At 42.3% G+C, this 24,233-nt stretch overlaps 1 protein-coding gene across 1 annotated transcript in view; it reads right to left on the bottom strand.

Moving 5' to 3' along the window:
- Positions 1 to 24,233, bottom strand: part of LOC117410998 (AT-rich interactive domain-containing protein 1B-like) — a 245,014-nt gene that overhangs the window by 51,440 nt on the left and 169,341 nt on the right. The window contains exons 6-7 of the mRNA XM_034017988.3: positions 7,544 to 7,633; positions 5,125 to 5,721 (exon numbers count right to left, since the gene is read on the bottom strand). Coding sequence (XP_033873879.3) covers positions 5,125 to 5,721; positions 7,544 to 7,633 — 687 coding nt within the window. The remainder of the gene's footprint in view (positions 1 to 5,124; positions 5,722 to 7,543; positions 7,634 to 24,233) is intronic.

The raw sequence follows: 24,233 nt of genomic DNA, 5'->3' as shown, positions 1-24,233 counted from the left end.
CTAGTAAAGGTATGGGGAGTAGCCCACACCGCTGCATTTCATATGTCCTTGACAGAGGCACCCTGGAATAAAGCCCACAAAGTTGCCATGCTCCTGGTGCAATGGGCAGTGAGCTTTTCTGGAGGGGGCAAGTTGGTCAGCTCATAGGCAGTCCTGACCATGTCTGATATCCACTTGAACAGCCACTGCTTAGACAGGGCTTGACCATGGGACTTCGCCCAATAGCAGACTGCCTCCAACTTTTTGTCCTGTCAACATAGTACACCAGGGCCCGCACTGGGCCGAGCGTATGGAGCTGTCACTCCCTGTCAGACTGGAAAGGAGGTGGATGGAAAGCCTCCAATTCTACAGACTGGTTGGCATGGAAAGCCGAGATAGTCTTCGGTACGAAGGCAGGATTAGTTCGGAGAGTGACTTTTGTCCTGTCCTCTGTAAAAAATACGCAGGTTTTCGCACTAGAATGCCTGCATCTCACTCACCTGCTTTGTGGAGGTGATAGCAAGCAAGAAAGCCTCTTTGAGTGACAAACATTTCTGCTCAGCTGAGAATGCATGGGCTCAAATGGAGGCTTCATGAGTGCATTAAGAACCATGTGTAACCTCTAGCAAAGAACAATGTCCTTCATAGGCAGACGAAGCCACCAAGCCCCTTTCAAAAATTGCCCTGCCAGGAAGTGCGAGGTCAAAATGGCTGCCAGATAGACCTTTAACGTGAAGGGGGATTTCCTCTCTGTCAAAAAGGTCCTGCAAAAATTGCAGTATAACTGCCATGGGACAGGTCGTGGGGTCAAACCATGAGGCAGACACCACGTCTGGAAACAGGTGGAAGCTGCACTGGCATTCTGCAGGGTGTCAACAACCCTGTTTGAAAGTCCCAGACGTTTCAATGCAGTCGTTCAGGGGCCAGACCCAGAGCTGCAGGCTCGATGGATCGGGATGCCATAAGTTCCGCTTGCCTGACTGCTTGGGCAGTCTCCACGGCTGGCTGCTCAGGAGCTGCATCAGGGTTGAAAACCAGAGTCTCCTGGGCCAGAACAGGGCTACTAGGATTTTCTTCAGACACAGTGGGAGCAGTGCGAGTGGTGGGAAGGCATATAACAGCTGCCTTGGCCACTGGTGTGCCAAGGCATCTATATTATGGAGAACCAGAGGGGACAGTGGGTTGATTCCAGGGAGGCAAAGAAGTCTAACTTTGCTCTTCCAAACTTCTCCCAGATGAGGCTCACCACCTTGGGGTGAAGCCTCCACTCTAAGCTGCTGCCCTTGAGAGGAGGTCCGCCGCCCAGTTTGTCACCCGGGCAGATGAACTGCCTGCAGTGAGAGGAGGTTCTCGTGTGCCCACAGCAAAAGCTTGCGGGCCACATGATGGAGGGGAGGCTCTGTGGTCCAGTGGTCAAAGAAAAGGGCTTGTAACCAGGAGGTCCCCGGTTCAACTCCCACCTCAGCCACTGACTCATTGTGTGATCCTGAGCAAGTCACTTAACCTCCTTGTGCTCTGTCTTTCGGGTGAGACGTAATTGTAAGTGACTCTGCAGCTGATGCATAGTTCACACACCCTAGTCTCTGTAAGTAGCCTTGGATAAAGGCGTCTGCTAAATAAACAAATAATCATAAATAATCATGGAGTCTGAGCGACTGCAGGTCACCCTGGTGGTTTATCTAAGCCACCACTGTTGTGTTGTCTGTACGGACAAGCACATGTCTCTCGAACCTCCTGCAAAAAATTCTGCAAGGCCAGGTAAACTGCCTGCAGCTGTAAACATTGATGTGGAGACCCTTCCATGGGGAGTTCCACATACCTTACATGCCTCGGCCATTCTACGCAGCGCCCCAGCCGAGGCAGATGGGCCGGCTATTTCCACCAAGAGAGTGCTTTTAGACAGAGGTGGGACACTGGTGGTCGAGGTTCAACGTGGGCTGGAAGACCCTTCTTTCACTTTAGATATATTTCTTGTCTTTCCCTGTCATTCTCACTTTCTTCCTCTATACCTCCTGCATCTTTCGGTATGTGTCAGCTTACTGGTACTCTTGGCTGGCATGATGACTAGAAAGATAGATAACAAGGCTCTGATCTTTTGTTTGCTTTTCTTTACTGGCAAGGCTAGTAACCGTAGCTTTTAAGACACACAATTATTCTTGGAGATTCCTACATTTCCAATGTTCAAGCTAAGTATACATGACACAAAATACTGGCCTAATCTACAGTTTACTTCAATAAAACTTCTGATTTATAATACAGTGCATCAGATGAAGCAGCACAAACAGATGAGACAAAGCAGATACAATGACACACTATAAAGCACAAGCAGTGTGTAGTTATTTCTGGGTATAGAATATAACATTGTATATAACATTGCAGATAAAACTTCACAATGTTTACTTTTCACAAGTAATCCATTAATACCTGGCCTTGACATCAAGGTATAGAGAGCAAACTCCGTTTTTTATCTATATATGCATTTTGAAAAATATCTGTATTTCCCCCGTTTTCTATGCATGTTGGTTCAGACATTTACAAGGTCCCACACTGAGGTTTCACTGATAACACCTGCTGCTGTCACTCAAGGGAAAGCTGACCTTTCATCTCAATAAAAAAACGTTATTTAAACAACATAGATCTGAGCAAAATTATATCAAATGTCGGTGAGGACATTTTTTAAAAAGAAATTTTTAAAATAAATTTAGTAGTCGCCAATTGATTTTACCCAGTTTTTCTCCCAATTTGAAATAGCTAATTGTATTTTAGGCTCAGCTCACCGCTACCACCCCCGCGCTGACTCGGGAGTGGCGAAGACGAACACACGCTGTCCTTCGAAACGAGTGCCGTCAGCTGACTGCTTCTTTTCACTCTGCAGGCTCTCCATGCAGCCAACCTAGAGCTACAGCGTCAGAGGACAATGCAGCTCTGGGCAGCTTACAGGCAAGCCCGCTGGTGCCTGGCCAGTCCACAGGGGTCGCTGGTGCGTGGTGAGCCTGACCTGGGGAGGCGCTCGGCGCCCCCTGGGAGCTCCCGTCCATGTCGGCAGTGGAATAGACTCGAAGCGGCGACCACCAGGCTATAGGGTGCATCCTGCACTCCACGAGGAGCGCCTTTACCGGATGCGCCACTCGGGAGCCTGGTGAGGACATTTTAAGTCCTAAAATCAAGGGACAACATTAAAAATGTTAGTACAGTCAGCACTCGGATATCCGTTACCCAGATACATGTCAGTTGTCCTTTTACCACCCTTGTATTAAGAATAAGATCAATCCCCATTATATATATATATATGTAACAAATGAATGCACTGACCCGTCACACGCGATTTCCGACTCCATCACCAGTGTTCTGATACAAAGCCCATCTATTCAATGTTACAAATGTACTTGTTAATCCGTCACAGCCCATGTTTTTTTCTCTCTGCATGCCAAATCAGTTTGTTTTTATTGTGTAGTTACACAGCACTTCCTCCAGTTTCACATGACGAAAATGCAGCCAAAACAAAGTGAAGAGACAAGCTACAGTAATTATAATACGGCTATATGGTACTCATTAAACAGTTTTAGATACTGTGATGTAATTTTTAAAATCTGTGATCTTTAGTTGTTTTTGTGCATTTTCATTTGCAAGTGAACTGTGACATTAGGGCCTTATCGAGCGCTATATTCTGCAATTTTGAATACTGACTAATTGTGGAAATTTAATCTTTTGCTAAATTATTATTTTTATTATTTGTTTATTTAGCAGACGCATTTATCCAAGGCGACTTACAGAGACTAGGGTGTGTGAACTGTGCATCAGCTGCAGAGTCACTTACAACTACGTCTCACCCGAAAGACGGAGCACAAGGAGATTAAGTGACTTGCTCAGGATCACACAATGAGTCAATGGCTGAGGTGGGATTTGAACCGGGAACCTCCTGCTTACAAGCCTGTTTCTTTAACCACAGCCTCCTATGCATTACCTTTTACGTTGTATGCAGTTCTGTGCATGGGTAACATTTTGATTTAATTTTGCTGTTGGGTCGTTAATGGGGAATTTTACATACTGCTACAATACGTACTGGATTTAAAAGTATGTTCTGTATCACAGTCCACGTGTCGTCTCTTTTGGCAAATTATATTTTCAGAATCATATCGTTCTGAATTAAAATACTTCTGTTGAAAATATAGCACTGTACCAACAAAACCAACTACAGTACATCTAAATGGAAGCCTACTTATTTTAAAACACAGTCCTTTCAGATATGCATTTTTTATATTGTATCTTTTTTGTGTTCCCTGAAAAGCGGACAAGGGTTATTATTATTATTATTATTATTATTATTATTATTTATTTCTTAACAGACGCCCTTATCCAGGGCGACTTACAATTGTTACAAGATATCACATTATTTTTACATACAATTACCCATTTATACAGTTGGGTTTTTACTGAAGCAATCTAGGTAAAGTACCTTGCTCAAGGGTACAACAGCAGTGTCCCCCACTGGGGATTGAACCCACAACCCTCCGGTCAAGAGTCCAGGCCCTAACCACTACTCCACACTGCTGCCTTACAGATATGCGTCACATGCATTTAACTGTCACTGAGGTCGGATATGTGAGTGCTGACTGTATAACATTCAAAATAAAGAAAAGATTAATAAAGAATAATATTTCATACTTCGCGTGTTTTGTTCTCTGAAGAATGTTTTTGTCATCTGAAAAAAAGTTACACTTTCAAAAGTTATTTCTAGAGACCAATGCAGTGCACAGTAACACTGTAAATGTAATGTAACCCAAAAAAGGAAACAAATGTTTTTCTTTTAGTTAAAATTGTCAGTTTCCTCAAATAAATCAATATATGTTGTTTGCAAAAACATATTTGTTTGTGTACTTTTTTTGTTTAACCTGAAAGAAAATTTGAAAGGATACATTACTGGCGAGTTAAATGCCTGCTGCTCTAGACTTCAAAGACAAACTGTAGATGAACACAATACATAAGAAAGCTTTTATTTTAAACAAAACCTGCTGGCTCAGCAGAGGATTGGGTGCTTGGGGTATGACTGGAGAGGGGGTCTTTGACAACAGCAGAGCTGTCTTCTATACCTTGAGAGCTCTCAATGAAAGAACTTCCTCCTGGCTCACTCCAGATCATTCCTACCTTGAGGTCCATAGTGTCCACTCTGAGGCCCATACGTGCCGCTGGAGCCGCCCTGCTGGTAGGCACCCATGCCAGGTGAAGGGTGTGGGGACATGGAGGGTCCAGACTGCTGAGTTGCATACTGGGACATTGGACCCATCCCAGAATGCACCTGGCCTCCAGCCGAAGGGTGTGGGGACATGGAGGGTCCAGACTGTTGAGTTGCATACTGGGACATCGGACCCATCCCAGGATGCACCTGGCCTCCAACCGAAGGGTGTGGGGACATGGAGGTTCCAGATTGCTGAGTTGCATGCTGGGACATCGGACCCATCCCAGAATGCACCTGGCCTCCAGCCGAAGGGTGTCGGGACATGGAGGGTCCAGACTGCTGAGTTGCATACTGGGACATCGGACCCATCCCAGGATGCACCTGGCCTCCAGCCGAAGGGTGTGGGGATATGGGGGGTCCAGACTGCTGAGTTGCATGCTGGGACATCGGACCCATCCCAGGATGCACCAGGCCTCGAGGGGAAGGGTGTGGAGACATGGAGGGTCCAGACTGCTGAGTTGCATGCTGGGACATCGGAGGGTTCCGCTGCATGCCAGGCAGAAAACCTGAACACAAAGCAGAGAAGCAGAGAAGAAGAGACTACTCATCATTCACTTCCCTAACAGCACTCCCATAACCTAACAGGCGTCACGGATTACAGGAACACATCTCCAAAGCATCAACATTACTTTGAAATGCCTGCTTTATTTACCATAAAAAATAGAGGTGAACAATGAACTGATTGATCGATTATTGATCGTTATGGCTTTAAATGTACAAGCTTCAATTAAACACTCATTAGTACAAAGTTGTGCTTTATAAACACAATCTATAGCAGTGTGTTTCATGGTCAGATGGTCATTCAGTTGCTGTTATGTGATTGGCTCTGTTAAGTGCATATTTTAAACTGTCCCTGTAGCTCCAGTGCTCCTCTGTCATGTGGTAATGGGTTGTATTCATATCTGTGAGAGAGCTGACTATCTGCATGACAGAAATTGAAATGTCTTGTATTTTTTTTTTATTGAACAAAGCATTACAGTAAATTACAGTAAATTCAGCAAGAGTGTTTACGCAGCAACATGGATTTAAGAGACGTGATGGAATTGGTTCTCTCCCCTTACCACGACAGATTCTGTAAAGGCTGCATAAAATACTGCATTTTAAATTGTGTGTAAATCCCAGAACTGAGTGGATAAAATGAAGGGGTAGGAGATATTGTATACATGTAGCTGACAGCTAATACTGCATTCCATGGCTCTTTCAATGAAGGGGTAGGAGATATTATTATTATTTATTTCTTAGCAGACGCCCTTATCAAGGGCGGCTTATAATTGTTACAAGATATCACATTATTTTTACATACAATTACATACATTTTTTTACACATTATTTTTACATACAATTACCCATTTATACAGTTGGGTTTTTACTGGAGCAGTCTAGGTAAAGTACCTTGCTCAAGAGTACAGCAGCAGCGTCCCCCACCTGGGATTGAACCTATGACCCTCCAGTCAAGAGTCCAGAGCCCTAACCACTACTCCACACTGCTGCCCTAATATTGTGTACACATAGCGGACAGCTAATACTGCACTCCATGGATCTTTCTCTCTCTCAAGCCAGGCACTGCTCCTTGCCTTGTGATTAAGTGGACAAAATCTAAAAAATCATCTAGATTTATGAAAACACACAGCCCCCTGAATAGCGATTTCAAACAGTGACTTGAAAATGAGAGTGTATGTAGCCAACACTTAAAAGCAATCCCGCCCCATAGAGGAAAAAAAAAGAGAGAGGTTTGAGGGTTCTTTTGCAAAGACCTGGTTTGTGACACAATAAACGGTCAGATGGTCAAACACTATTAATATGTTCTGCTTAACTTAATCCTGCAGAGACATTACTAATGTGGCTCTTCTTTCAAACTGTTTGTGAGAAACCCCATTGGCTCACTTAAAAACTCCCAGATGCTAATACTACTTTATATTTACTATAACTTTAAGAGGCTTATCTTGTAAAAACAATACATAATACTTCTTTTGACCCCCACTTGAGCTCCAGAGAATACAAACACGTGTGAGTCACGCTCCAGGTAAATCCACGATTACAAAGGGTCTGCTCAGCCTACATGCAGGGGAACACAAGCAGCCCTGCCTGCCCTGCGCTTAACAGCTGCTCAAATGTTCTTTCAATAATGCAGCAAGTGTACCGGGGCTGAGGCTGGTATTAGAGCACGCATCCTCGTCTCACTGGCTCCGGTTTGTTGACCTGTTTGTTTCTCACAGGAACACTAGATTATTTTATTAATTAACAAACATATCCCTATAAGATGCACTCTCATACAGTTTGTTTTCTTCAAATAATTTGATTTTTCCTTAAATAAGCCAAAATGCCTACCTCTCTCCTGAGACATTGGGATCTGGTTGATTGTAGGGTGTGATCCGGGTTCAGACTGGAGACCCGGAGTCTGAGAGGCCATCTGGCTGCCTGGAGTGAAAAGGTATTCATTGATTACAGACAAAAATAGACACAGCAGATTGTAAACAAAAATAAAGCATTCCCGGGGCATAATCCAAGGGGAATGTCATGTCAGACTGAAAGTTTGTACAATGGATGTGTGAGAAATATCTGCATCATTAATATGTCCAGTGGTTAAAACCAATGGTGAATTTTTGTTGAACCTCACCTATAATGGAACTTTATTGAGAGGATTATAAAATACAGCACTTGAAAGTGTGTGGTCTATCTCATTCATATGGCAAGAGGTTAAAACAATGTGGCACTGAAACAGTTCACTGTACAGCACCTGTAATGGAATCTGAAGAGAATCATAGAACACAGCTTTGTACCAACTACAAAGACACTATGGCAAAGTGGGAGGACTGCACCATCGATATTTCTTCTAGGTTAAAACACTGTTACAACAGATTGACACAAACATTTCGGTTTGTTTTTGTACATTATGGTGACTTTCCAGATAAGACTTGGTTTACCTGGTCCAGTACCAGGTTTAACAAGCCCTGTGTTTGAACGCATTCCACCTGAATAACACAGGTGTCACAAAGCTACAATGCACTTCTTAACAGCAGACAGCAGGCAATTCAGGTCCTTGTGTCTCTTATGCTCAAACTGACACCTGACAGTGAGGGGGTGAAGGACAAATAACTGCATAAGCTTCCCACTTCTTCTTTTCCTCAAATTCACAGAACTGAACAATTACTGGAAATTAGTTTTAAGAAAAGGATTTTGAATGATATGTTTTGGAACTACAAGAGCAGCTAATTGATATTAGAGCATAAGCCTTAGAAACATACTCAGAGTCAAGTGAATTTATACCTCAAGGAACAGGAACAGGATTTTCAAATAGAACTGGCTGGGAAATGTCATTTACTTGAGATGTGACATGCTGAGCAGGTTCCTGCCACCCTGAGCACAGGCTTGTATGGAAGCAATCTATAAACTCAGTGCCCTTCACAAACACATAGGAGAGATTCTGATTTCCAGAAATCTATAGACTCAGTGTCCTTCACAAACACATAGGAGAGATTCTGATTTCCAGAAATCTATAGACTCAGTGCCCTTTACAAACACATAGGAGAGATTCTGATTTCCAGAAATCTATAGACTCAGTGCCCTTCACAAACACATAGGAGAGATTCTGATTTCCAGAAATCTATAGACTCAGTGCCCTTTACAAACACATAGGAGAGATTCTGATTTCCAGAAATCTATAGACTCAGTGCCCTTTACAAACACATAGGAGAGAGTCTGATTCCCAGAAATCTATAGACTCAGTGCCCTTTACAAACACATAGGAGAGATTCTGATTTCCAGAAATCTATAGACTCAGTGCCCTTTACAAACACATAGGAGAGATTCTGATTTCCAGAAATCTATAGACTCAGTGCCCTTCACAAACACATAGGAGAGATTCTGATTTCCAGAAATCTATAGACTCAGTGCCCTTCACAAACACATAGGAGAGATTCTGATTTCCAGAAATCTATAGACTCAGTGCCCTTCACAAACACATAGGAGAGATTCTGATTTCCAGAAATCTATAGACTCAGTGCCCTTCACAAACACATGGGAGAGATTCTGATTCCCAGGTTTGTATAGAAGCAATCAATAGACAGTGCCCTTCACAAACACATAGGAGAGATTCTGATTTCCAGAAATCTATAGACTCAGTGCCCTTTACAAACACATAGGAGAGATTCTGATTTCCAGAAATCTATAGACTCAGTGCCCTTTACAAACACATAGGAGAGATTCTGATTTCCTTGCCATAATCCATTGGCATACATCAGTAGAAACATACAACATTCACTACTCCTAAAACCAAGCTATTAGCCGAAATAGTTGAAAAATAAATGCAATTTATTTGAGGCAGTCAGTTCCAGGCAAAGTTAAATCCCTTAAATTGATGACTGATGCTGGTTAAAATGCTTTTTATAGACCCTGTTTACAGAAACAGTCACATGCAGTACAGTGGTTCAAACGGAACTGAATTCGGAGTGGTTGTTTTATGTTCCTCAATTAGACCAATTTTAAAGACATTTTAAAGGCAAAAAAACAACACACTTCACGATCAACGGCCAGAAGGCAGAGCATCTTTGGGAAGAAATGGCTCAATCTGAATAGTAGAGTTTTTGGTAAGGCAACCAAAGAATATGGTGACTTCTAAATCATCCCTCTATTCAATCAAATTAAAGATATGTTTTGTTTAACACACTGCTCTATCATAATCCAAATACGAGTGCCTGTTGCTTAGGGGAAGCATTAATAATACAGCTGGAATTGCTTAAATGTAATGTACATAATGAATGTGTTATTGAAATATGCACGATCTGTAATGGACTTGTAATAACCGCAAAGAAAAGTCAAGTACAAAAAAAGCGCATTGCTCTATTGAATTATTACTCTTTATTTAAACAATATAAATGACATGTTAAACTCTCACTAAATGTACAAAAAATATTTAATAATTGAAGTTACTCCTCCAAAAGGTTCCTTAACTGCTCTCTTCATTCATTACTTGAGATTCAGATGCACCTATGATGGCATAAGAATTGTTAGAAACTGGAATAAAGATACTTAGAAGGATTAGAAGGAACCAGTTTGTCAGAGACTTGAGGTGTCACTGCAGCTCATTATTGTTCATCACATGACTTGAGGTGCCACTGCAGCTCGTTACAGTTCATCACATGACTTGAGGTGTCACTGCAGCTCGTTATAGTTCATCACATGACTTGAGGTGTCACTGCAGCTCGTTATAGTTCATCACATGACTTGAGGTGTCACTGCAGCTCGTTATAGTTCATCACATGACTTGAGGTGTCACTGCAGCTCATTATTGTTCATCATGTGACTTGAGGTGTCACTGCAGCTCGTTATTGTTCATCACATGACTTGAGGTGTCACTGCAGCTCATTATTGTTCATCATGTGACTTGAGGTGTCACTGCAGCTCGTTATTGTTCATCATGTGACTTGAGGTGTCACTGCAGCTCATTATTGTTCATCATGTGACTTGAGGTGTCACTGCAGCTCGTTATAGTTCATCACATGACTTGAGGTGTCACTGCAGCTCGTTATTGTTCATCACATGACTTGAGGTGTCACTGCAGCTCATTATTGTTCATCATGTGACTTGAGGTGTCACTGCAGCTCGTTACAGTTCATCACATGACTTGAGGTGTCACTGCAGCTCGTTATAGTTCATCACATGACTTGAGGTGTCACTGCAGCTCGTTATAGTTCATCACATGACTTGAGGTGTCACTGCAGCTCGTTATAGTTCATCACATGACTTGAGGTGTCACTGCAGCTCATTATTGTTCATCATGTGACTTGAGGTGTCACTGCAGCTCATTATTGTTCATCACATGACTTGAGGTGTCACTGCAGCTCATTATTGTTCATCATGTGACTTGAGGTGTCACTGCAGCTCGTTATTGTTCATCATGTGACTTGAGGTGTCACTGCAGCTCATTATTGTTCATCATGTGACTTGAGGTGTCACTGCAGCTCATTATTGTTCATCATGTGACTTGAGGTGTCACTGCAGCTCATTATTGTTCATCATGTGACTTGAGGTGTCACTGCAGCTCGTTATTGTTCATCATGTGACTTGAGGTGTCACTGCAGCTCGTTATAGTTCATCACATGACTTGAGGTGTCACTGCAGCTCATTATTGTTCATCATGTGACTTGAGGTGTCACTGCAGCTCGTTATTGTTCATCATGTGACTTGAGGTGTTACTGCAGCTCGTTATAGTTCATCACATGACTTGAGGTGTCACTGCAGCTCATTATTGTTCATCATGTGACTTGAGGTGTCACTGCAGCTCGTTACAGTTCATCATGTGACTTGAGGTGTCACTGCAGCTCGTTACAGTTCATCATGTGACTTGAGGTGTCACTGCAGCTCATTATAGTTCATCACATGACTTGAGGTGTCACTGCAGCTCGTTACAGTTCATCACATGACTTGAGGTGTCACTGCAGCTCGTTACAGTTCATCACATGACTTGAGGTGTCACTGCAGCTCGTTATAGTTCATCACATGACTTGAGGTGTCACTGCAGCTCATTATTGTTCATCATGTGACTTGAGGTGTCACTGCAGCTCGTTATAGTTCATCACATGACTTGAGGTGTCACTGCAGCTCATTATTGTTCATCACATGACTTGAGGTGTCACTGCAGCTCGTTATAGTTCATCACATGACTTGAGGTGTCACTGCAGCTCGTTATAGTTCATCACATGACTTGAGGTGTCACTGCAGCTCATTATTGTTCATCATGTGACTTGAGGTGTCACTGCAGCTCGTTATAGTTCATCACATGACTTGAGGTGTCACTGCAGCTCATTATTGTTCATCATGTGACTTGAGGTGTCACTGCAGCTCGTTACAGTTCATCACATGACTTGAGGTGTCACTGCAGCTCGTTACAGTTCATCACATGACTTGAGGTGTCACTGCAGCTCGTTACAGTTCATCACATGACTTGAGGTGTCACTGCAGCTCATTATTGTTCATCATGTGACTTGAGGTGTCACTGCAGCTCGTTACAGTTCATCATGTGACTTGAGGTGTCACTGCAGCTCGTTACAGTTCATCACGTGACTTGAGCCCTGGACTCTTCCAGCACTAAGAAAATCCAACTAAAACTAATGAAATAGAAGCAGTGCTTTACTGTAAGGGAATAATTCACACCAATGATACAATGAGACCGGACCTGGTTAACTGGTGTGCTGCGTTGAGGGTTATTTTACTGTTTCTGCTCCCAGTTTGAGTCCTAACATGTGGAGGCCTAACTCTCTGCAAAGTGACTGCCACAAAATGGTTCTTTTTTATTGTTTGATACCCACAGTGAAGAATCATAGATTACAGCTGTATGTATAAGTCTATTCACCATGTGGCTGGTTCATAGAGCACTGGGGATTACACAATCTCTACTAAATTGGTCCAAACGTCACCATCTTCATGTGCTATTGAGAGATGATAACATACTAGCCTACAGATGCCTTGATCAGACTGCACCCAGCTACCTCCAGACCCTCATCTCTCCCTACACCCCCACTCGACCTCTCCGCTCCGCCTGCACTAGAAGACTGGCTCTACCTCCGCTACGCTCCCCTGCCTCCCGAGCCCGCTCCTTCTCCACCCTTGCTCCGCAGTGGTGGAACGACCTTCCTACAGATGTCAGGACTGCCCAGTCCCTGACCACATTCCGGCGCCTCCTTAAGACTCACCTCTTCAAACAGCACCTGTAGAACTCCTCTGTTGTATCCTGGGACACTATCACCCTTCATTTAAATATGCTTTATTTTGCTCTTATCCGCCCCCTATTTTACTGCATTTAATCCTGTACCTCAGAATATTGTAATCTGCCAAGTGTTTAATCTGTAGTATTTTGTACTTAATCATATCCTGATGTAACTATCACTATTTAATCATATCCTGATGTAACTTTCACTATTATCTGCTGTATTATTGAATTGTGGTTTGTCACACTTGAGAATTATTGTATTTCTTGTTCTTATTGTATGACTTATATTGTAACACTTGAATGTATTTGTATTTGCTTGCGATTGTAAGTCGCCCTGGATAAGGGCGTCTGCTAAGAAATAAATAATAATAATAATACAGGTCTCCATCTTCATGTGCTATTGAGAGATGATAACATACAGGCCTCCATCTTCATGTGCTATTGAGAGATGATAACATACAGGTCTCCATCTTCATGTGCTATTGAGAGATGATAACATACAGGTCTCCATCTTCATGTGCTGTTGAGAGATGATAACATACAGGTCTCCATCTTCATGTGCTATTGAGAGATGATAACATGCAGGTCTCCATCTTCATGTGCTATTGAGATATGATAACATACAGGTCTACATCCACACTGTCAGCCAATGAGGCTCATCATTCAGAATGCGTGCCAAAGATATCGGCTCCAAATTGGGAAGAAATGTATCCAAATAATTAAAACAGCAACAAGTGCCATATGCAACGCTCATTTATTTCAGCCTTAGAATGGGACCTCTGCTTTATTTAACATGAGGTTCTGTAAATTAGGGAGATAATTATAATGAAATTATGTTTGATTTAGGTTAACATTCATTTTTGAAAGCAACTAGATTTAGTAAACCATCTGCATTACAAATTGCCAAATGTCATTGTGTTAAAATGATATTGAGTGTCATTTGGAGGTTCCCAAATGATACATTTGAGTACTGTAGACATCATTCCAGGCATAAACAGGTCTATCACTGCTGGAGGGAAGGACCTACAAAGACACAATCGCACTATATCACTTCAAAAGACACAGAGTCCATGTGGGTGAGTGGAAATGACAGGTGATACAAAACAGATGAATGGGGAAAGATAAAGATAAAGACCATTCAAGCTAATCTTTGCTTTTTCACCCTCTTCTCTCTCCTCTTCTCTCACTAGAAGATCCAATCCAGCTCTTTCCAGTATGTTTTCTTCTCACTAGAAGGATCCAATCAAGCTCTTTCCAGTATGTTTTCTTCTCACTAGAAGGATCCAATCCAGCTCTTTCCAGTATGTTTTCTTCTCACTAGAAGGATCCAATCCAGCTCTTTCCAGTATGTTTTCTTCTCACTAGAAGTATCCAATCCAGCTCTTTCCAGTATGTTTTATTCTCACTAGAAGTATCCAATCCAGCTCTTTCCAGTATGTTTTCTTCTCACTAGAATGATCCAATCCAGCTCATTCCAGTACATGTTTTCTTCTCACTAGAAGTATTCAATCCAGCCCATTCCAGTACATGTTTTCTTTTTCCTCACAGCTCTGTCACAAGCTGTTAAATTTCCAGTTTTTGCTTTTCACTTATATACCAGTAGCAAGCAAGTTAATACCGATTAAGTCTAAAATCTGCCCTACCGAGGCAAGGTCATCTTTGTAACGTATTAAAAGGACAAGCGTTCAGGGAGGAGTGAGAGCAGACTCCCGTGTCACATCCTGTTTGAAAGGGCATGCTGGCATTAACAAAGCCCGGTTCATACCATCTATACACGTGCAGATCTGGATTATTAAGGAGTAATTCATTTTGGGATGGGTGGCGGCACTTGGTTTGTCTCATGCCTGAACTAATTCTGCTCCTCATTAGTCAACGACAGGGCCCATCAGGAGCATGACTGGCTGAATCTCTCCCACTCACAGGACTGGTCGACGAAGCGTATGACTTGCGCGATACTTCAGTGCCATTAATCTATTTAATAAATCCTCTTTTTAGGGCCTTTTTTCATTTTTTCATGCGATGGTTCAATGCCAGTCAACTACATTTTAATTGGATTAATGCCAGTGGCTCCTGCCTGCCATTTCCACATTACACCCACATTAATTTAATGAGCTTAACTAACATGTTGAAAGTGTTTTAAGGTGCTGTTTTCTAAAGGTTGTGGCTGAACATGTGACTGCAGTGTGCAGGGGCTGCTGAAACTAAAGCAAACGTCTTTTTGAACTGCAAAATACAATCTTTTCATGGGGTTTCAAGAACACATTTTCATAACTCTTTATTTTCATAACTTTAACCGCTTGTAAAACATTTTTTTAAAGACAAAATAAGAGTCTCCTTGATCTGTTAGACAAACATTTTCCAGTGCTTGTTTTTCACAGCACCAAGGGTGAGCAAAGAGTGAGCCAGTGCCCCACCCACTCACATGTGCAAGGAAGTGCTCTACCCACTCACATGTGCAAGGAAGTGCTCTACCCACTCACATGTGCAAGGAAGTGCTCTACCCACTCACATGTGCAAGGAAGTGCTCTACCCACTCACATGTGCAAGGAAGTGCTCTACCCACTCACATGTGCAAGGAAGTGCTCTACCCACTCACATGTGCAAGGAAGTGCTCTACCCACTCACATGTGCAAGGAAGTGCTCTACCCACTCACATGTGCAAGGAAGTGCTCTACCCACTCACATGTGCAAGGAAGTGCTCTACCCACTCACATGTGCAAGGAAGTGCCCCACCCACACATGTGCAAGGAAGTGCTCTACCCACTCACATGTGCAAGGAAGTGCTCTACCCACTCACATGTGCAAGGAAGTGCTCTACCCACTCACATGTGCAAGGAAGTGCTCTACCCACTCACATGTGCAAGGAAGTGCTCTACCCACTCACATGTGCAAGGAAGTGCTCTACCCACTCACATGTGCAAGGAAGTGCTCTACCCACTCACATGTGCAAGGAAGTGCTCTACCCACTCACATGTGCAAGGAAGTGCCCCACCCACTCACATCTGCAAGGAAGTGCTCTACCCACTCACATGTGCAAGGAAGTGCTCTACCCACTCACATGTGCAAGGCCTCACAAAGGAACACAGAGACGCTGTAAAAACAAGTCAAAGAAAAAGCAGGGATTGGTTACAGTATCTAGAAGCAGAGACTTATGAAAGTATGAGTTATATTAAAACTCCCATCAAATCAGTCCTCAGTAACCAAGCAATGCTTTTCCAGTGACTCAGGTGTCCATATGATCTTCATGAAGAAGAGGAATTCAGAGACTTGTCAACAGGGCAGTAGTGAAAAGTGTGAAGAAAAACTACGAAAGTCTAGTTGCAACGTTAGTCATAGAATTTTATAGTTACGGCTAAACAAATGACTAATGGTGAATGAACGGCGTGTTTTTCAATCTAATTGACTAGCAGGAGCAGTTTAGTGTAAAGCATGAAGGAACAGCGAGTGTGGGCAGCACCTTCCCGACAGTGCTCTCTCACTGCAGCCCCCCCTGACCTTTCAGAGCTCAGAGGCTGGAAACATTTCCAGTGAGAGCTGATAAACTGCTTACTGTACACAAACCCGCTTAAGAAAGTCAAAATTGCATCCCATAACGGGATGTTAAATGCCACCGGCAGACATTTGAAAAGCTCAATTTCTTGTTATTACCACACACAGTATTTATTGAATTATTTATTTACAGATAAACCATGTCTAAAATAATTTCTGAGGTAAGAATGAAGAGGAATCAGGAGGTGTGGTGTGTCATCAGGATGAACATGCTGTATATCTAGATACACTGGATGTGCTCTTTATATTAGTGGTAGGAACACTCCCACCCCTCCCTTGCAGTATATGTCTGCAAAGTAAATTCACCACATGAGGTGTCATATTTTATTAATGGAGAGTATATGAAACCTTGAACTGTAAACTGACAGGTATTAAACAACAGCTCAATGCTTTGTATGTAATAGAGACTAATTCCATGAAATGAGCAACCCATATCCAGCAGAATTGTACTTGGGCAAGGCGAATATTCAGAGCTATATACCGCTTAGGAAACGCACTGAATCACAACCACTCTTCTTGGGATGGGAGAGTTAGATTATAGAGACAGTCGCAGGAAGCTCTTTGTCTGGATTGTAATATGCCACCTGACCAAGCTGCTGGTGCCCAAGAGCTCCTGGGAACGCTTGTGTTGCCATGGGTTGGGACTGGGGCCAGTGCCCAGGCATGTCTGAGTTGATCAGGTGCACTCTGAGAGGCTTCACTATTAACAGAGTCAGAAACAATTCGGACGTTTAGGTAATATGCCCTTTACTGCCCTTTGAGACTGAACGCAATACCCTGGAATGCATTTGAATGATAAGACGTGTGTTTTTAAATACCCTGGAATGTTAAGACATGTGTTTTTAGATACCCTGGAATGTTAAGACGTGTGTTTTTAGATACCTTGGAATGTTAAGACGTGTGTTTTTAGACACCCTGGAATGTTAAGACGTGTGTTTTTAGACACCCTGGAATGTTAAGACGTGTGTTTTTAGATACCCTGGAATGTTAAGACGTGTGTTTTTAGATACCCTGGAATGTTGACGTGTGTTTTTAGATACCCTGGAATGTTAAGACGTGTGTTTTTAGATACCCTGGAATGTTAAGACGTGTGTTTTTAGATACCCTGGAATGTTAAGACGTGTGTTTTTAGATACCCTGGAATGTTAAGACGTGTGTTTTTAGATACCCTGGAATGTTAAGACGTGTGTTTTTAGACACCCTGGAATGTTAAGACGTGTGTTTTTAGACACCCTGGAATGTTAAGACGTGTGTTTTTGGATACCCTGGAATGTTAAGACGTGTGTTTTTAGACACCCTGGAATGTTAAGACGTGTGTTTTTGGATACCCTGGAATGTTAAGACGTGTGTTTTTAGATACCCTGGAATGTTAAGACGTGTGTTTTTAGATACCCTGGAATGTTAAGACGTGTGTTTTTAGACACCAATTTCTTTGAAAGGGGAGAGCGTGCTAATAAAATGGCCTGACCTGTATATGTACTGTACATAAGAGACAATATGTGTTCACATTGTAGGAAGCACAAATCCAAATATGAAAAGAAAAAATTGAATCTATTCAGTCTTGAACAAAGAAGACTACTCGGTGATCTGATTCAAGCATTCAAAATCCTAAAAGGTATAGACAATGTCGACCTGAAAAAAGAAACAAGGACCAGGGGTCACAAATGGAGATTAGATAAAGGGGCATTCCAAACAGAAAATAGGAGGCACTTATTTACACTGAGAATTGTGAGGGTCTGGAACCAACTGCCAGGTAATGTTGTTGAAGCTGACACCCTGGGATCCTTCAAGAAGCTGCTTGATGAGATTCTGGGATCAATAAGCTACTAACAACCAAACGAGCAAGATGGGCCGAATGGCCTCCTCTCATTTGTAAACTTTCTTATGTTCTTATGTTCTTAAAATATATTCTTACACACGTTAACACTAGAAGCCCTGCGGCAGTCATTTTGGTGGTTTTTGGTTTTAAAATGTAATTTTCTCCACTCGTGTAACACATATGGGGCTGCGCGTTCATGTACCTTTCTGTCCGTATGTATTAAATATTCTCACAAAGCATGAAACGCGGGAGTGCAGAAATAAAGGAGATATATTACATTATACCTAAAAGCCCCGGGAGCAGTCACATTGACGGCTACACAGAAAACAACTGTATTGTGATTATACAGAACGGTATTCTACTTTATTATTTTTATTTACTAATCCGCAATGTGTTTAGCTGTAATTAGATTAGTCTCTACTCTCTGCCTGACTGAATGACTGACAGTCTATTGTTTTCAATCAGCCTTTTGAAGGCTGGCATCTGCTTGCCAGCTGCGCTGCTTTGGTCAGTCAATTAGCATCGGGACTAGTGAAAATAAATACCAGACTGTGGAGTTTTACAACGCAACAAAATATGGAATTGATGTTTTGGATCAGATGGCACAGAAGTATTCCGTGAAAACTGGCTCCCGACGGTGGTCTGTTCAGGTATTTTACAATGTATTGGACCTAGCAGCCATCAGCTCCTGGATACTTTACAAAGAATGCACAGAGAAGAATTTACCAAGTTAGCACAGTTAGCACAGCAACTTCACAAGAAGAATTTGGAACAGAGGGAGACTGCCAAGCGTGTACCCACAGCTGAAGCTGGCAACCCTGCTGAGAGCCACAAGAGACGCCAATGCCAGGTTGGCAAGTTCAATAAAACTTTGAACAGCTGTGCCCTGTGCAGAAAGGTGACGTGGAGAAGCGCATTATCTGTGTCGATTGTGAACAGCCTTAGACTCATGGTAAAGGAATACCCTTTTAGCGAAAGAAAAATAAATTAGACTTTTTTATATAACTTCTTGTGCTGTGCGCTTCTGTAAAATGTTTTCTTTAAAAGTTTATTTATCTACGTTGTTCAGTTGTTTTTGCTCATCTGATAATAAACCGATTGCTGTTGAGCAGTTAAAAATGTATTGCTATCATTTCAGTTTTATAAATAGGTATGTTGTAAACCTGTTGTATGTCTGACCTCCTTTTCTTTACCTCCTCCTCCACCCCCTCCTCTGATCTCTCTATCTCCATTCCTCTGGAATCTACCACACTCTCTCCCTCCTCCTCAGCTAAGAACCTCGGAGTCACCCTGGACCCCTGCCTGTCTTATTCCCAGCACATCTCCACTCTGGTACGCACTTGCCGATTCTTCCTGAGCAACATACAAAGAATCCGACCCTTCCTCACCAACTACGCCACCCAGCTCCTGGTCCAGGCCCTGGTACTCTCCAGCCTAGACTATTGCAACTCCCTCCTGGCTGGCCTCCCTTCGTCCGCCACCCGTCCACTCCAGCTCATCCAAAACTCTGCTGCTCGCCTGGTGTTCTCTCTGCCTCGCTTCTCCCACGCAACTCCACTGCTACGCTCATTCCACTAGCTCCCGATCACCGCTTGCATCCAGTTCAAGACTCTTGTACTCGCCTACAGATACCTTGACCAGACTGCAACCAACTACCTCCAGACCCTCATCTCTCCCTAAACCCCCACTCGACCTCTCCACTCCTCCTGCACTAGAAGGCTGGCTGTACCTCCTCTACGCTCCCCTGCTTCCACAGCCCGCTTCTTCTCCACCCTCGCCCCCCAGTGGTGGAATGACCTTCCTACAGATGTCAGCACTGCCCAGTCCCTGACCACCTTCCGGCGCCTCCTCAAGACTCACCTCTTCAGACAGCACCTGTAGAACTCCTCTTTTCCCTCTGGACACTTTATCACTCTTCCTTAAATGTGCTTTACTTGCTCTTATCTGTTCCCTATTTTACTGCATTTAATCCTGTACTTTACTTGTGTAATCTGTCACAAGTGTTATTTAATCTGTAGTATTTTGCATTTAATTATATCCTGATGTAACTGACACTGTTATCTGCTCCGTTATTGAATCGTGTTTTGTCATATACTTGTACTTGCTAGAACCGAAATCATTGTATTTTATCTTGCTCTTAATTGTATTAATACTTGTACTGTGATTCTTGAAATGTATTCTTGAAATGGATAAGTGTGAAATCTGATAAATAATAATAATAATAATAATAATAATAATAATAATAATAATAATAATAATAATAATAATAATAATAATAATAAACCAATGTTTGTTCAGATGTTTATTTATTTACATTTTCTTGTTTTGATTTGTAAAATAAATGTTCATACATTTTATATATGCATGCTTCGGTTGTTCAGATGTTTGTGACGTACTAAAAAAAAAAAAAAAACGAATTACATCCAACTGTTTCTCCTTTTGTTAGACTATTTACAGTATTTTAAATACAGCCATCAGAAAGATTGCTGCAGGGCTTCTGGGTGTGAGTATATCTCCGGTCCTTCTAGTGTTAATGTATGTTGGCATATCAACATGTATGTTTCAACACAGGCTCATCAAAGAAATAAACCATGAAAAAACAACTTCAATGCATCACTGCTAAATTAAGACACTGCATGCTTTTTCTCCGCTTGGAGTTTATAAGTGTACTTAACAACTCTTTTATCTCTGAATTATCTTAATATTAAAGTGGAGCTAATCTGAATCCCCAAGGAGAAACCACAACAAGCCTCATTACTGCTTTATACATGAGAAGTTCTAAGTCTTGAATGTGTCTTCATCCATTAAAGCAGTGTGCTATCGAGTCAAACAGGATCTCATATCAACCAGGGTTAAAACAGCCAGCCATTTTAAATAACATTAAATAAACGGAATACACAAACAATCATTTGAAGGGAAATTAATCCCTAGAGTTTGAAAGAAACCCATTCCACTGCTTTGGAGGGATTAGGGTTATTGCCATTATTATTTATCCAAGGTGACTTAAAGGTGTTATAGGGTTACAACGCAAGATTCATATTTAAATGCAATGTAGTTTACAGTAAGTGAAAATAATACTACCAAAATACAATAAGAACTAGGATACGATAAGTTAGGATTACAACAAGTCATATCTACAATGACATAATAGTGCAATAGTGCAAGGATGAGCAAAAGCTTCAAGAGTTCTACTAGGCTTCCACATTGGAAAGGTGGCCTTTTCCATGCCAGCAGGAGATAAAAACATGCCCGTTACACATGGGGACCCCTTTACTCCCCCGCCCCCCGTTTGAAAACGCTAATTGCCAGTGATTGTAAAAGTTAGAAAGAATCAGCTTCTTCTAATCTTCTAATCTCGGTATAGAAAAGGTTCATATTACTGACAAGTTCCTGGGAAAGTTCAGTGTTCCAGGACCCTAAGTGGATGTGACAATGTTATATCCTAAAGCAGATTCTTGTGACAGTGTTACTATCCTAAAGCAGATTCTTGTGACAGTGTTACTATCCTAAAGCAGATTCTTGTGACAGTGTTACTATCCTAAAGCAGATTCTTGTGACAGTGTTACTATCCTAAAGCAGATTCTTGTGACAGTGCTACTATCCTAAAGCAGATTCTTGTGACAGTGCTACTATCCTAAAGCAGATTCTTGTGACAGTGCTACTATCCTAAAGCAGATTCTTGTGACAGTGTTACTATCCTAAAGCAGATTCTTGTGACAGTGCTACTATCCTAAAGCAGATTCTTGTGACAGTGCTACTATCCTAAAGCAGATTCTTGTGACAGTGTTACTATCCTAAAGCAGATTCTTGTGACAGTGTTACTATCCTAAAGCAGATTCTTGTGACAGTGTTACTATCCTAAAGCAGATTCTTGTGACAGTGTTACTATCCTAAAGCAGATTCTTGTGACAGTGTTACTATCCTAAAGCAGATTCTTGTGACAGTGTTACTATCCTAAAGCAGATTCTTGTGACAGTGTTACTATCCTAAAGCAGATTCTTGTGACAGTGTTACTATCCTAAAGCAGATTCTTGTGACAGTGTTACTATCCTAAAGCAGATTCTTGTGACAGTGCTACTATCCTAAAGCAGATTCTTGTGACAGTGCTACTATCCTAAAGCAGATTCTTGTGACAGTGCTACTATCCTGAAGCAGATTCTTCACTCCCTCAATGTCTTGAAGCACTGCAGGTTGAACATGTGATTGCACTGACTGGCACAAATCTAGCCAATCAGGAAAATCAATTCACTGGGTGCTTTCCTGCTGATGGTAAAACAGAGGTGTCTATATTGGGTTACAGTATGCATTTAATTATTATGTTTTGTTTATTTAGCAGACGCCTTTATCCAAGGCGACTTACAGAGACTAGGGTGTGTGAACTATGCATCAGCTGCAGAGTCACTTACAATTACCTCTCACCCGAAAGACGGAGCACAGGGAGGTTAAGTGACTTCCTCAGGGTCACACAATGGATCAGTGGCTGAGGTGGGATTTGAACCGGGGACCTCCTGGTTACAAGCCCTTTTTCTTTACCCACTGGACCACACAGCCTCCGTCTTTCAGGTGAGACGTAATTGTAAGTGACTCTGCAGCTGATGCGTAGTTCACACACCCTAGTCTCTGCAAGTCGCCTTGGATAAAGGCGTCTGCTAAATAAGCTAATAATAATGTGTTTCAGTGTGGACAGAAAGGGTCTGTTTCTTTTTTCTAAGCTTCTTGAATCCTGAATGGTCTGCATCATTCAAGTTTGGCATTTAGCGTGCTTGAGGAAGCCACATTGGCAGGTGGAAAGCTGGCTCTTGTTATTGCTAGATGAAGCCACATTGGCAGATGGAAAGCTGACTCTTGTTATTGCTAGATGAAGCCACATTGGCAGATGGAAAGCTGACTCTTGTTATTGCTAGATGAAGCCACATTGGCAGATGGAAAGCTGACTCGTTATTGCTAGATGAAGCCATATTGGCAGGTGGAGAGCTGACTCTCGTTATTGCTAGATGAAGCCACATTGGCAGGTGGAAAGCTGACTCTTGTTATTGCTAGATGAAGCCACATTGGCAGATGGAAAGCTGACTCTTGTTATTGCTAGATGAAGCCACATTGGAAGATGGAAAGCTGACTCTTGTTATTGCTAGATGAAGCCACATTGGCAGATGGAAAGCTGACTCTTGTTATTGCTAGATGAAGCCACATTGGCAGGTGGAAAGCTCACTCTTGTTATTGCTAGATGAAGCCACATTGGCAGATGGAAAGCTGACTCTCGTTATTGCTAGATGAAGCCACATTGGCAGGTGGAAAGCTCACTCTTGTTATTGCTAGATGAAGCCACATTGGCAGGTGGAAAGCTGACTCTTGTTATTGCTAGATGAAGCCACATTGGCAGGTGGAAAGCTGACTCTTGTTATTGCTAGATGAAGCCACATTGGCAGATGGAAAGCTGACTCTTGTTATTGCTAGATGAAGCCACATTGGAAGATGGAAAGCTGACTCTTGTTATTGCTAGATGAAGCCACATTGGCAGATGGAAAGCTGACTCTTGTTATTGCTAGATGAAGCCACATTGGCAGGTGGAAAGCTGACTCTCATTATTGCTAGATGAAGCCACATTGGAAGATGGAAAGCTGACTCTTGTTATTGCTAGATGAAGCCACATTGGCAGATGGAAAGCTGACTCTTGTTATTGCTAGATGAAGCCACATTGGCAGGTGGAAAGCTGACTCTCATTATTGCTAGATGAAGCCACATTGGAAGATGGAAAGCTGACTCTTGTTATTGCTAGATGAAGCCACATTGGCAGATGGAAAGCTGACTCGTTATTGCTAGATGAAGCCACATTGGCAGGTGGAAAGCTGACTCTCGTTATTGCTAGATGAAGCCACATTGGCAGATGGAAAGCTGACTCTTGTTATTGCTAGATGAAGCCACATTGGCAGATGGAAAGCTGA

The sequence above is a fragment of the Acipenser ruthenus genome, chromosome 6 (genome assembly GCF_902713425.1).
Source record: "Acipenser ruthenus chromosome 6, fAciRut3.2 maternal haplotype, whole genome shotgun sequence".
Taxonomy (NCBI): Eukaryota; Metazoa; Chordata; class Actinopteri; order Acipenseriformes; family Acipenseridae; genus Acipenser; species Acipenser ruthenus.
This window is presented reverse-complemented; position numbering and strand designations above follow the sequence as displayed.